The 15,414-nt window shown below is 31.1% G+C and overlaps 1 protein-coding gene across 2 annotated transcripts in view; it reads right to left on the bottom strand.

Annotated features, from left to right (window-relative positions):
* LOC140445260 (uncharacterized) overlaps window positions 1–12,702 on the bottom strand; it is a 92,114-nt gene extending 79,412 nt beyond the window's left edge. For both annotated transcript variants that reach the window (XM_072537178.1, XM_072537179.1), the window contains exons 1-2: window positions 12,525–12,702; window positions 6,216–6,458 (exon numbers count right to left, since the gene is read on the bottom strand). In XM_072537178.1, the coding sequence (XP_072393279.1) occupies window positions 6,216–6,458; window positions 12,525–12,635 (354 nt within the window). In that variant the 5' untranslated portion in view covers window positions 12,636–12,702. The remainder of the gene's footprint in view (window positions 1–6,215; window positions 6,459–12,524) is intronic.
* Window positions 12,703–15,414: the final 2,712 nt, after the last annotated feature.

Here is a 15,414-nt window from a genome sequence, read left to right as displayed (position 1 = left end):
TTGTGCAGGACCGGTCTTCCAGTTTGGAAAAGAGCCTCAAAATGATTTTTCAACACTTAAACATCAATTAGTTACCATGTTAATAAGTTTTTTTCACCAATTTTCACAGAATCCATTATCAAATAGTAGTTTAAATTTTGAAGACATACAGTTTGAAAATAAAATTAAAAACATTGTTAATAATATATTTAAAACCTAACAAAACAAAAAAAAAACTTCAACAGATGTCGTTTAAACAAAATCCTAAGATTATTCAGTGGAACGCTAGATCCCTTAAAGCTAACAAAAATTCTTTTTACCAAATTTTAATGGAGGAGAAGTTTGATATTGCGATAATTTCTGAAACATGATATAAGTCTACTGATAACATTAAGTTTATTGCAGTTAATAGAGGTAAAGGTTATGGGGGAGTAGCAATTCTCATTTTACATAAAATTATATATGAAGTCATTCAATTTAATTATAATTTTAATTCAAAAATTTAAGTTTGTGGAATCAATATCATTCTTGATAACCACAAACTGGCTATAGTATTTCTATATAAACCCTTCGATGTTAGAGCGAAATCTTAAGACTACATAAATATATTTAGTCAAATTAAACATAATTGCATAATAGGAGGCGACTTTAATATCCATCACGGCATGTGGGGATCATCTACATGCTCACATGATGGCAGAGTTTTGGTGGATGCTTTAGAGCATTTGTTATAAACGACGGATCTGCCACAAGGATTTCCCCTCCTGCCAGGCTAAATCTGTCGTAGATCTCACAATTGCTTCATCTAAGGTATGTCCTACACTGGGTTGGTCTGTTAGTCAGTATTACGCTTAATCACTATTATCACAATTATTCAATCACGTCCCCATTATATAGATAGTCTATGAATAAAGCAAATTGGACCTTAAATACAGCTGAAATAGAGAAATCATTTTCCACGCCACCAAACTGCATCGATACCAACGGTATGTGTATATTTTTAATGGAACAGATTACGAATGCTGCGAACAAAGCTTAAAAAATTCTAAGACCATCCTCAAATATATCATTCAACTCACATAAATGGTGAGACGAGGAGTGCCGTGAGATATCCAATAAGAGAAAAATTGCATTTAAAAGTACAAACAAAATATGTGTCTGGCAAACTTTGTTAAATATCAAAAAATAAATGCTGACTCTAAATGAACCTTTAAACAGAAATGCAGAAAAAGTTGGGCAAACTGCTGTCTTAATCTAAACAGACAAACTCATCCAACTGAAATATTGGATAGAATTAAGATAATTAAAAAAAAATCAAAATCTGTATTTGCACGACGAAAATATCGTTGAAAATTTGTTTCATAAAATAGCTTCTTGCTATTTTCTGTTGCTTATTCCAATAGATCACTGAAGATAAATTTAAATCACATTTTTTGTAATCTCCTAGTAGTAATAATGAACTAACTGCTAATATCAAGTATTCTAAGAGATCCTACCCTGGGATTGATGGTATCAATTATCTTATGATATATAACTTGCCTACAATAGCACTTCAATTTCTCCGTGATGTTTTTAACAATATTCTAATTAAAGGTGATAACTGTGATTCTTTGAAGCAGTGTCTCATAATACCTATCCCAAAAGCTAATGATCCCAATGTCCTAAGACCGATATCTCGTATGTCTCGTATGATATTTATATTGAAAATATTTGAACGAATCATGAAAAATCGATTAGAATGGTGGATGGAAAGTAACAACCTTTACCCAGACGGTCAGCTTGAGTTTTGTAGAGGGAAAGGTACTAAAGATTGCATTTCACACATACAGCGATCATGTTTGAATTTGATAAATAAAACGCTTGGACTCTTGATATAAGAGAAAACATGATAAAATAAACATCAAAAGAACAACAAAGATCAACAACAAAAATCTTGGTCATAATCCTGAGTTATCAATTCATAACAAGCTTATTCTACATAAGCAAGTACTTATATATATGAGTCTTGTGTGGAATTATTGTGTCCATTTATCAGGATGCGCCAGCAAATCTAACATCTACGTGATTTAATATTTTCAAAACAATTTCCTAAGTGCGGAACAATAATCTTCATGCAGACCGAAACATCGATTTATTCACAAACACAATCACTAAATTCGACATTTCTCATCACGAGAGACTTCAAAACCACAACATCGCCGAAGCGTCCAGACTTCTTAACGTGTGAATGTTTAATAAAATGATCTAATGGATAAAACCATTTGAACTTGTTAATGAATAAATGGAAAATAGCTTAGTCTTAACTATATTTATAAAAGTCTGGAAAATATTAAATAAAATTATAAATCACAAGTCACGCGTCGTAAGTGGTCAAAAGTAGCCGAAATTACGTTGCTATCATGTATTCTAGGAAATTTTAAATTGGATCATTAACGGCGCGTAAGAAAATATGTTTCGTTGTTGGTCAGTTTACATTGTAATAAAAGAATATTATATTTCTGCTTATAAAAAAATTAATACATTAGATCTAGTTTATAAAATAAGTTTTCATTCACATTAATAATGTATAGACTGAGCGGAAGTCGACTATATACTTAAAGATGTAAAATACTCAAATTAATATATTCTTTTTATCTCAGAGCCATATTCAATTATTTATTCTGTTAATAGGAAGAGTGCTAGCCAACCGCAGATGCTTGTTTGGTTTGTATGTACATAATGTATTTTAAAAACATGCCAAAACGTGTTTATTTATAATTTATAGTTAGTAAGTTATACATCGAGTTATGCATGATACGAAGCAAATACTTTCATTTTATAAACGTCAGTACTAAACTGGAATACAAAGTAAACGTTTAACTTGCATGGTATGGAACAGAAATTATCATTCACAGTCTAACAAAATGAAAAAATTTGGTGTTTGAGAAATACCGACGTTTAAATATTTTTGATGCTCTGATTTTAAAAGTGACTTCTTTCTCATAGTAGTTTTTTTTTGGAATTGATGGTATAATTTTAACCTCGCTCGAAAAGATATACACGAAGGCACCTGGAAATCACTGGACAGTAAATATGATAGATCATTATATTGTATACTCAAGACACCAATCCAATATAATAATAATAGCGTTTATTGTCCAACAGAATCCATTTATAGGACAAAATACAATACTAAAGTTAAATGAAATATTAATAATTCATAAGTACTAAATAAATAACACATTTTTCGAGTATTTTACCTTAACATAAAGAAACCACTCAATCACCTAGGTAGATCTCAGCCATCCTAGTAAGCTGCTTTACACTGCAGTGAAATATATCGTAGTAAGCACTTACGGAATTATAATAGTTGCACATGAGAAATAGAGGAGAATTTAACATAAGATTAGTTCTAGCTTGTGTATTTCTGAATGTAATCGAATTTCTCACTGGATAAGATGGAACGTTAAAATTTATTTGTCGAAGAATATCATTGCAGTCAATGAGATTATGTAGTAGCTTGTACAGGAATATTAGGGAGGCATTAATTCGTCTAGATTCTAATGATACTACGTCCAAACCGCTACACAACTCACTATTGCTGATGCCCCTCTTGGGATATATGCCGTTAATTTTGAAAGACAAAAATTTTAAAAATTTACGCTGCACCTGCTCTATAATTTGGATATGTACATCATAAAAAGGTGACCAAATGACAGAGGCATATTCCAGTTTACAGCGTACAAAAGTGTAATAAAGTAATTTAATTGCCTTAGTATTAGTGAGATTTCGACTATTTCTAATTATAAAAAAAAGAAAAAGAGGTTAGTCTTTGTATGTGGGTATATTTTATTTTATAAAAACCCTTAAAAGGGCAACATTAAAAACAAGAACGTTTTCGGAACAACCGTTCCATCATCAGGTTAAAATACCTAAAATAAGTATAAATCAGTTAATTACAGCAAATGTGGTTTAAAATTTTGACTAAGGTTAAAAAAACAAAATGGTTATACTTACAGGTTACCATGCCTGAGCCACCAAAATATTTGGGTAAAAACCCTTTAAAATGCAATGTGTTACCAAAGAGTGTACATGATGTTGATAATATTATATAATGTTTATTATTTTAATTAGATTTTACTTCAGGTAACATACACCCATGCTTAAGTGAGTTCCAGTGTCCGGAGAGTAAACCTCTTCAAACGGACTTCAGATCATTAAGATCGTTTATCAATGAATAAATATTTAAATCATCGGCATAACATAAACATGGTGCAGAAATTGATTCACACAGATCGTTAATAAATAACAAGAATAATAATGGACCTAGATTAGAACCTTGTGGAACCCCTGAAGAAGCTAGGTACCTTTCCGATTTGTAACCATTATAAGCAACACACTGCGTTCTATTTGACAAGTAAGACCTCATAAAAGTCACGGCATCCTCAGAAAGACCAAAGAGACATTATTTAGAAAGTAATACGCCGTGGTGAATTCTATCGAACGCCTTCGTAAAGTCAGTATATATGACGTCAATTTGATTTGTATTATCTAGGGCCGCTGAGATATATTGTGTGACAATTAATAAGTTTGTCACAGTGGACCGATTGGAGACAAAACCATGTTGATATTGAGACAGCTGATTACGAGTGCGTGAGTAAATACGATTATACAAAACTATTTCAAAGACTTTCGATGCGTTGCAGATAATGGAAATTGGTCTGTAGTTTTCTACCTGACCCTTTTCACCAGTTTTGAATATTGGGCACACTTTTGACTCCTTCCAGAGACTCGGATATTCCCTGTTAAGAAGACATAAATTAAAAATTTTTAATAGTGGCACAGTTAAGGCACCTTGCAATCCTTAACCAAAAAGGATGGAATATTATCAGGTCTACACGTCATTTTGTCTTTCAATTTCTTACTAGCCAAAATTATCTCAGACTCTAAAATAAGATAAAAATTTAAGTAATCTGCGTTATCTGAGGAAGATTTAGCCTTGAAATTAATATCTGATGACAGAAAAACACTCTTGAAAAATTCTGCAAACACATTCACAATATTTTGTGGGTCGGAGGTAGTAATGTCATTATATTTCATTACACCAGGAATTCTTAAACTATTCTTTTTCGAATTTACGTACGACCAAAACTTCTTGGGGTTGATGGATAAAGCAATTTGGATATTCACGATATATACATTGTAGGCCAAACTGATTTTTGATTTGACAAGGTGTCTTAACCGTTGAAACTCAAGCAAATCACACTAGTTTTTGATATGTTTAAACTTTTTTCTAAACTTTGCTTTTAATTTGATGTTGTGAATGATATCAGCATCGAACCAGGGTGGGTATTTATGGCCAAAGTTTTTTTAAACTATAATATACTTATTAAACGCAGAAAAAAATCTTATCATAAAAGTTATTCAAAATTTCATTAACGTCATTAGAAGTATCCAGAGAGTTCCAATCCGTTTCATACAGTTCTCGATATAGAGCAGGAAAATTTGCTTTTTTAAAGTTGTAAGTTAATTACTCCAAACCCTATCTAAATTTAGTCTCTTTTACAAATATATCCGTAAATGTTATTAGAAGAGCTGGGTGATGAGAGTCTTCATAGACCAAAGGTGAGTCATCATGCTTCACTTCACAACTGAAATGCGATAAGACCAAATCTAGATAATATAATAAACGTTCGTACTAGAAGAGGAGCAAAAGCGGGTTCTGATCACTACTGGATCGAAAGTTGGGTAAGGGCCAGAATTTTAAACGTTTAAAAAAGGAAATAGGTTCCAACATGAACGATACAATGTAAAAATACACAAAATAGAGAGTATACACAAAATATAAACATCACACCCCTCCTGTAAGGAACCCTCCTTATTTCTATTGACAGAACAGCAAAAAAACTAAGAAGATGGAATTCCCGGATGAGACCGAAAATGTTTTAGATTATATTGATATATTAGATGTTCGTTTGTAATACTCCATTTAAAGTTATTTTTTAATATTGCTTTTAATTATGGGTTCTTAATATGAAATATGCTAAACAAAAAATAATTTCTCCACTACAGATACGCTTCTTGGTAAAACTAATAAGGACAGCTAAATTATACGATAACTTCCATTAACATTTCATTATTTTTTTTGCTGGAGTTATAGTATATAGTGACAAAATAAAAAACTTATAATTCATTCAAGATAATAAAAGAGTAATTAAAAAACTAGCAAGAAACTTAAACTTCCCAGGATATCATACCTTATCAAAAATATTAGTAGCTATATTCTTTTCTTTCACGAAAGCCTTATATTCTTTTCCACCAATTTCCATAGAAAACCCTGAAATAAAAGCTTTGTCTGGTAGAACCACAGAAAAAGCTGTTTGCTTTGCATAAGTGTCTGGGTTTTCCACTTGGCTAGTAACACTAGTTTCTGCAAAATGGTTGGATACCCATGTGGTAACCAGAAATTCCCTTATTATCGGAAGATCCGATGGGACATTCTGAAAATAATATAAATAACATTATAAACAGATAATAAATTTAATATACTTATTACTAGAATACGGACAGAATAATAAGGAAACAAATTTAAACAATTTTTACGAGAAGAATAATGTCTTAAGCATTGTTTTCGGTACTCCGGTATCCAGTTATTTTTTAACTTTGGAAACAGCTACGATTGTTTGCAACACGTTTTATCCTCAGTTTATATTTTATTCATTCAAAAGTTTATCTGCTTTTGGAAAGTGTCAAAATCAACTACCGTTTTTAGATGCAATAAGTCAGCATTTTTCAGGAGGTGTAAAATAACAACTTTCAATATATTTGGGAAACAAGATTTAGGTAGTTCCGCGTGCTGAAGTTTTTAAAAATAAAAGTCTGCTCCAGAAGATATGATCAATAAGGAAATTCGCTATCATCTTCATTTGATGAATCTCATCTCAAAAAAATTTACTTACACACAACAGAAAGAATGACAACAAGAACGAGAAGAAAAAGGAGGAGAAAAAGTCAAAGTGTCATATGATTAGGAGCTCGAATAAGACATATAATTTTCAAATTTCCCAAATTGCTTAGAATCCATACTTTCGTAATATCTAATAGCATCGAAGTATAGGCGTCTTGAAAAATCTACGTTAAAAAGATGCGAAAACTACATAAATACAGTAGCTTACAGGTGGCGTGAAAACGTGAGCATATTATAGAGAATACAAATTTTTAAACTATTTGCATTAGTATATCTCAGAAACGATGACTCTGAGGAAAAAAAGTGTGTTGAAAAACCAACTACAATATAACCAATTATTTTAAATTAAATTACTGCTACCCCTGAAACTTGCCAGATTTCCAAATACCTTATGTAGTCAAAGGCCATACCGTTGGATTCAGAACAACTTAAAGAATAAAGTTGTTCCGAATAATTTCTCTCGTACACAAAAAGTTCAGTTTACCTCTTTGTTTCTCTATATTTCTTCCTCTAACGCCCTCTCTCTCTCTCTCTCTCTCAAACTACATGGTCACGTCGTCCATAGACATTACTAAAAATAATCAGGATAAGATGTACACCAAAAAGCGAACAGAAAAAAAAAACAAAAAATGAGAAAGCACCCGCCGAAAGAGAAAAGCAGAAATTATCATCTGTGGTTAGTAATAAAACCAAAATAGCATTGAATATCTAAAACAAGACAAACGTCTTAAATGCCTTATTATCAATGGTGTCGATGAGAAAGAGAAAGAAGACCTACCAGATGTTATTACAAATATAATCAACAATAAACTTAATATACCTATCTTGTCAACCAATTTAATTGATTGCTATCGACTAGGTAAAAAACGAAATTATGATAAGAGGCCAAGACCGATAGCCGTTGTGTTCGTAAACAAATGGTTGAAAACAAAAGTGTTTAATCAGACGAAAAATCTTAAAGGATGCAGTGTCGTGATTAGTGAAATGCTTTCTCCTAGTGAGGACATGTGGGTAGGTACTAAGAACTGCTGGACATATCACGGTAAAATATATGTATCGCAAAATGGGCCAAGGAAGCTTATATTATCTGAAAACGACCTTGCTTTATTATAATTTAAATTTATTTTTATATGTTGGTTTGTAATTAGAGTTAATACTATTATTAGTTATAATGGTATATCTCGAGGATAGATTTTGGCATATAAGTAGGTAGGTACTTACTTTATTTTCATTTTTCTTTGAACATTTTATTTTTGTTTCTTTTTTAATTATTACTTTAATTATCTCAACTTAGGCGAATTAAATTTATTTACTGTTAGATTATTTTCTTTACGCTTAAATTAAAATGTAACTGTACATCTTGAGTTATTTAGTAAAAAATCCTTAGTTTATAACGTGTTTTGAATTAATTTATTTTTTTTTACACTGTTCATACATCAGCATGTGAATTACTGTTTATGTAAATAATAGTCATCTACAAATTTTGCTTAAATTGTTTACATAATCGTTTGTACCAATTTAGTAAGGATCTAATCTAAGCATAACATGAGTAGTTTAAAGTGTGCTCATATAAACTCTAGATCGCTAGTTGCGCATTTTCTTGATGTAAAAGAATTTATTTTGAAGAATGATTTAGATATTTTGGGTATAAGTGAAACACGGTTAAAGGAATCAATATCCAGTAAGAACATTAATATACCTGGCTATAACTTTGAGCGAGTCGACAGGAATAAAAATGACACAGGTGGAGGTGTAGGTATTTACATTAAATGTAATATAAATTATGTGCTGACTGAGTCATCAAATGAAATTGAACAGATATGGTTAAAACTCTCTCTTCGATATGAAACACTAGCTATTGGTGTTTTATATAATCCTTATGGAGCGTTTTATAAAACTTTCTTTGGAGTTTTGAAAACAATTTTATCATCAGTACTGCCAAGTGTAGATCATTTACTCTGTTTGGGCGACTTTAATGTTGATCTTTGATATGATAACTTTGATGTTAATAATGTTGTTAAATACCAATAATTATTCCACACAGTTCATTACAGATGTATTAGATGGTCTTGGACTAAAGCAGATGGTAAATCAAGCAACTAGAATCACCCAGTTCACATCGACTCCGCTTGATTATGTAATTACATCTACTAAGGATAAAATCTTGTCTATTGAAGTAAAACATATACCAGAAATAAGGGATCATGAAATGGTTATTTTAAAATTTGGTTGTGATATCAAATCTAATACAAATAAATTTATTACTACTCGAAATTTCAAAAATTTAAATTACAGTCAATTTAAATCTGATCTGGAATCTATACCATGGAGAATAATATATAAATTGCCAGATATAGACAGTAAAGTGGATTTTCTCTCTAATAAGATCATTACTTTACTTGAGTACATGGTCCATCAGACTTTTAGAATCTCAAAGAAATATGCTCCATGGTTAACTAATACCATAAGGCAATTAATGTTAGATAGGGATAAAGCACTTACTGCTTACAACTTTACTAAAAATATAAATCAATGGAATGACTACAAAGTATTGCGTAACTTAGTAACAGCCATGACTATAAGGGAGAAAAAATCATATTTTAAAAACATGCATGATCAATCTTCTCAAGATATGTTGAATAATTTAAAATATTTAGTAAATAATTGCAAAACCAAAAATAACTTCGAAACTAAAAACATGTGGAGTGCAAATGAGATAAATAAACACTTTATTGAAGTTATACCAAACATGAAAGCAGACATTGATACACAAATATTCTATGGAAATAATTTTAAGTATTCCCTCAGTTCTTCTCTTACCTTTAAACCAGTTACTAAAATTAATATTTTACATATTATTAATAATATTAAAAGTAAAGCATTAACGCTGCAACTTTGTATTCCCTTTCTTCTACCGTATATCATAACATATCATTAACTTTTGCTTAACAAATTCATTTTTTCCCACTAAATGGAAACGGGCTCATATTATTCCTTTACGATCAGTAAGTGTACTGCCTACATTATCTAAAATTTTGGAAAAGGTGATTGATATTCATTTACAAACGCATTTAAAAAATATCAACATAATCCCTATGATGCAGTCCGGTATTTTAGGTTCAGATATAGCTGTCTTTCTGCTTTATTAAGTATTACAGATGATATTTTTAGAGCCTATGACCAAAGCAAAATAACAATTCTAATTCTTCTAGACTACTCAAAAGCTTTTGATATAATTAACCATAATTTGTTATTCTCTATTTTAAAATATATTGGTCTAGAAGCGAGAGCAGTTGATCTAATGAAATCTTATCTTTCTAATAGATGTTAAGCAGTAAAACTTATTCAAAATATAATATAATGACGGTATGAGATTTTTGTTTCGATACAGTGCAGCGACAAGCCGCTTATACGTATTTCGACCTCTTTAGGTCTCTTCAGAGCGGTATAGCCACTGCTCTGAATCCAAACAAAAATGTTTCCCGTCCTAGACTGGCGAGAAGTAATTTATCAAGCTGTTTGCTTTGCAGCAAACAGCTTGATTTGAGGTCGAAATACGTATAAGCGGCTTGTCGCTGTCCTGTATCGAAACAAAAATCTAATACCGTCATTATGTTTTATTACTTTACTCCGTTTGGAGTACCAGAAACTGAATTCACTACGAATTTTGACCATGATGAACGGCATGTGGAATGCAATTTTTAGATTCCCATACCGAGTAATTTATCAAGCTGTTTGCTTTGCAAGTTTTAGAAGGCACAGTGGTAAAAATTTGAATTCGGTTTCGCCAGGTAGAAATCGTTTGATTTCTCTTTTTGTTGATCAAAATATTTCTTCATTTCTAGATCTTAATACTGGTGTGACCCAAAGATCTATATTAGGTCCAATTTTATTCTCTATATTCACATCTAATTTTCTCTCCGTGTTTTTGTCCTGTTCACAACATTATTACGCCAACGATACCCAACTCTATATGTCATTTTTTCCAAATGAGTGTGATCAAGCGGTAAATGCAATAAATCATAACCTTCTTCAGCTGCAGATTTTTTCTCAAAATCATTGTTTAAAATTGAATACATTAAAAACTCAGGGTATCATTTTTGGAGGAATCTCCATAGGAAAATATTTTTAGAGAATTATGCCAATCGAATTATCTTAGGAAATGACAATTTAATTTTTAGCAAAAAGATTAAAAGCCTAGGGGTTTGGTTCGACGAAGATTTAAGGTTTACATATCATGTAAGTATTTGTTTACAACGAGCTTACGCCGTTTTAAAATTACTGTATCAAAGCCGTAATTTATTAAGTAGGGTCACAAAGTCGTTATTAAGTATGTAATGCTCTGGTATTATCAAAATTAAATTATTGTGACGTGCTTTACAATGCGTGTCTCACTGAATTTGATTCATGGAGAATACAGAAATTGCAAAATTCTTGTTTGCGTTTGATTTTTGACATCAGGAAATTTCAAAGGATAAGTCATATTTTCACCGTAGTCAAGTGGCTAAATATGAAAAATCGTCGGAAACTTCATGCTTTATGTTTTTACCATAAAATCATTCAAGAGGGAGTTCTACCATACCTGTACAATCGAATAACTTATAGGACTGACGTTCATAATCTTAATCTTAGACCCAAGAATACCCTCACTTTACCTAAACATACAACATGCTTTTTTAAACGTTCATTTTCGTATTCAATTGCTTGCAATATTAACAGTTTGTCCTACAATATTAAAGATCTGTCTAGTGTCAAGTTCAAGAGATTAATTTATGAGCAATTGTTAGCTGAACAGTAATTTATAAATTTAAGAATTAAAAAAAATAAATAGTTTATAATTTATAAATTTAATATGTAATATTTTTATGTTTCATTGTAAAATACAATTTCATTACATATTTAGATATAGTCTATCTATGCTATCTTCGGGGGGTTAGGTGGAAGAGCAGTTATATGCCGCTGTTACACAGTGGTATACAAACTGAATCTCGCCCTACTGATATTATATTTTATTGTAAAGAAAAATTTAATTTGTTTGTTAATAAAGACATTTATTATATTATTATTATATTATTATTATTAGCTAAGGGAGAAAGCAAAATTTGCTGAATAATCTGCAAGCTATAAATCCGGCCAACAGGAGAAACTTTTTGGAAGAATTGATGCAGCTGAAGAGGACGAAAATGAAGAATTTTATGCTTTTTTACAATATTAGAGGGCTATATTAAGTTTTTTTATATGTAAAACAATGCCTTGTTAGAAGTACAATAAAAGTTTATTGCTATAAAAAATCATATTAACCGTCCTATATATCAAAATTCATGTGAGCTTAAACTAATTGCTTCCGTGGATTATCCCATAAATTGTATATACACAAATCAAGTTCATTCAAAATTAAAGTTTGATATCATTAATATTACGGATGGCGCAATTGGTAGATAGCTCCTTTCACCTTAGCAGGGCAGTACATGGCTCCGGTGGTTTTTAAGAAATACATCATGGAAATACATTTTTACTAATACTTTATTGTTATTATACTTATTATATAAATTGAAATGAGATGAATGAACAAAAATTTTAAATAATAGAACTAACTTACCCTTTTAACAATTGAAAGTGTTTCATTTCTAAATATAACACACTCAACGAGTTTTCCTATAAATAATATTAAACAAACAATATAAAAATTATTTTTTTGGAGTCTTAACATTATAACTATATCGTTTTATCAACAGTTCTAAAGAATACGTAAATTCATGACAATGACCCCCAAAATAATTTTTATTTGCTTTCCAAAAATCGAATTATTTCGATTTATTTAATAAAAACCATCGGGGTCAAAGATTATCAGTGAATGTAATTAAAATTATTGCCTTTTATGTAAATATTTATATGATTGGTGGGAAATTCCATCAGTGATGTAGCCAGAACTTTATTACGGGGGGAGGGTCTAAGGGTCCACTCGTTTAGGTTCACCCCCCCCCCCCATTTCTACAAAATGCTTAGAAATTCAATCAGCCGATGAAATATTTAATTTTTTTTTAATTATTATTTTTATAAATTTTGTATACGCTTTAATATATTGTTTGAGCTACGAGCAGTTTGTCATTAACGAAAAACCTGACAGCAAAACTGATGACAATACAATTCCCATAATAAAGTAAACTTCGGGTGGACTAAATATGGACGTTCTCTGGACGTCCGAACTCGGACGTTTTCTGGACATTTACCAATTATGGGATCAAATAGCAAATATTTCAATGGAATAAAAAATTATTTACATTAATAAAATAATTAAAAGCAAAAAGGTTAAATCATGATTAATAAAAAATTGTATAATTGAAGTGTAAAAGTTACAATTGTTTTATTATTCTGGTTACCATGAAATGGCACCGTTTAATCAAGTTAATCAATAATATTATTAATGCATAAAAGAAATAAAAAAATTCTATTTAAGTAGTACACAGTGGAAAATGGTGTGTGTTTAAATTCAAATATGGTTGTGTGAACTAATCAAAACATTTGTCCTCCCTGTATTCCTACGGTCTCTTAATAGTACCGCTGAGGCTCGGAGATACATAAGACGTAACCCGGCAAGTGAACCCATGCACGCATATTGAATTGGTTTTTGTTATATGACTAGTCTATATAGTCTATAATAACTGCACTCAACAAGTAAGTGTTCTACTATAAGGCGTTGAGAATCACAATGTTCACAAGCAGGTGGGTTTTCGGAAGTCATCAGGTATCCGTGAGTGAAGCAAGTGTGTCCTATTCGGAGTCTTCAAATGATGAGTTTGTCCCTCCTAGTCATTGTAGGTATCTTAAATGAGCATACAGTGGGATTGATTATGTACAGTTTTTTGCTTTGTCCATTCCAATGATTTTGCCATGTTTTACGAGTGTTTTGTTTTATGGTTACCGCTAGATCTTGATGAAGTTGAATTTTTTCTAGGTTTAGGTCAGAACAACTTGCTTTTCTTGGTGCGATATCTGCAGACTCATTTCCAGTAATCCCCACATGAGATGGGATCCAAAGAATGGTTATTGATGGTCCTTTGCTGTGGTTTTGATGACAGATGTGTTGGATTTTTTTTTGGATCAATGGACTGAATTGAAGAAAGAGAATCAGTGCATAAAGCTAGAGATTTCGTATTAGGAGAAGTCATTTTAAGAGCTTGAAGGATACCACATAATTCTGCAGTGTGAATTTTCTTTTTAATTTCCTTAATGCTTCCTTTACTTCTTCCTCCTCAATATTTATTTCTTCGTTAGTTGTCACCTTTGGTGTTGGTGGTTCATTATCATTAACTTAAGCAAATATATATAGAAAGTAGTCTGTCAATATTTTCTTCTGAATGTGGTTCGATTTTATTAGTTGGTTTATTTCTTTTCTTTATCGTGTTCCATCTATTTTAAAAAGTTCTGTCAGTGTTCCCAGTGGCGGATCCAGAAATTTTAGTCAGAGGGGTCATGGGTCTTGAGGGTGATTTTGATACAGGATTTAACTTTTTGCATCTTTCGTTGGCTGATCCCCAGCTAGTATTAAAACCCAAATACCCTACGGATATTTGGGTGAAAAAAAGAAGGATACAAAATTAAGGGGTCTTAAACCTAAACCAGAAAAAAAATAATTAAACCCACATACTCTATGACAGTAAAATCAAGTGTACAAGACTATTAAACCAAAGGAAAGTTATTAAAATATAAATACTGAAAAGTCAAGGACTGTCAATTTAAACTAGTTATTTTAAAGACAATTAATTTAAACCCACCTATCCTATAGCTACAAAATCAAGAACAAACCAAGGATAAATAAGTGTAAACTAAAGTTAAGTAATTTAAATGCAATAACCCAATGTAAGTGTAAACATTAATGAATGTATTTAACATTCCTAATAAAATCTATCTTATCATTGGATATCCGATATCAATTTGTAAAAACATTCATTTATTCCTTATTGCTATACAGAGTGCATGGTATGTGTGTTTTTCGAAGAATGCTGAAGATTTCGTGGACAGAGCACGTGACTAATAACGAAGTGCTGAGAAGAATGAGGACTGAGAGAGAACTTCTAAATATTATAAACAACAGAAAAACGAGTTATCTAGTACATATTTACAGAGAAGAAAAATATAACTTTCTACAACTCATAATGGAAGGGAAAGTAGAAGGAAAAAGAGGTCCAGGAAGAAAAAAATGCTCCTGGCTGAAGAATATAAGAGACTGGACAGGCATTGACACACATTCGATACTAAGAACAGCTCAAGATAGAGAGAAATTTACTGTAATTATAGTCACCCTCCCGTAATGAATAAAAAACCTTAAGAATAAGTGTAAACAGCATTTTATTTAAATTGATTTATTTAACAAAAAACATAATATAATTAAGGAATAGTTATTTCTATAAGTAGGCTATAAGTGAGTGAAATATTTTTTACTCGGTATTAAAATTTTTCTCACGAATTGTCAGCAACAGCCGGCAACG

This window comes from Diabrotica undecimpunctata, chromosome 7 (genome assembly GCF_040954645.1).
Source record: "Diabrotica undecimpunctata isolate CICGRU chromosome 7, icDiaUnde3, whole genome shotgun sequence".
Classification (NCBI taxonomy): Eukaryota; Metazoa; Arthropoda; class Insecta; order Coleoptera; family Chrysomelidae; genus Diabrotica; species Diabrotica undecimpunctata.
The sequence above is the reverse complement of the archived record's forward strand: the minus strand, read 5'-3'. Positions and strand labels throughout refer to the sequence as shown.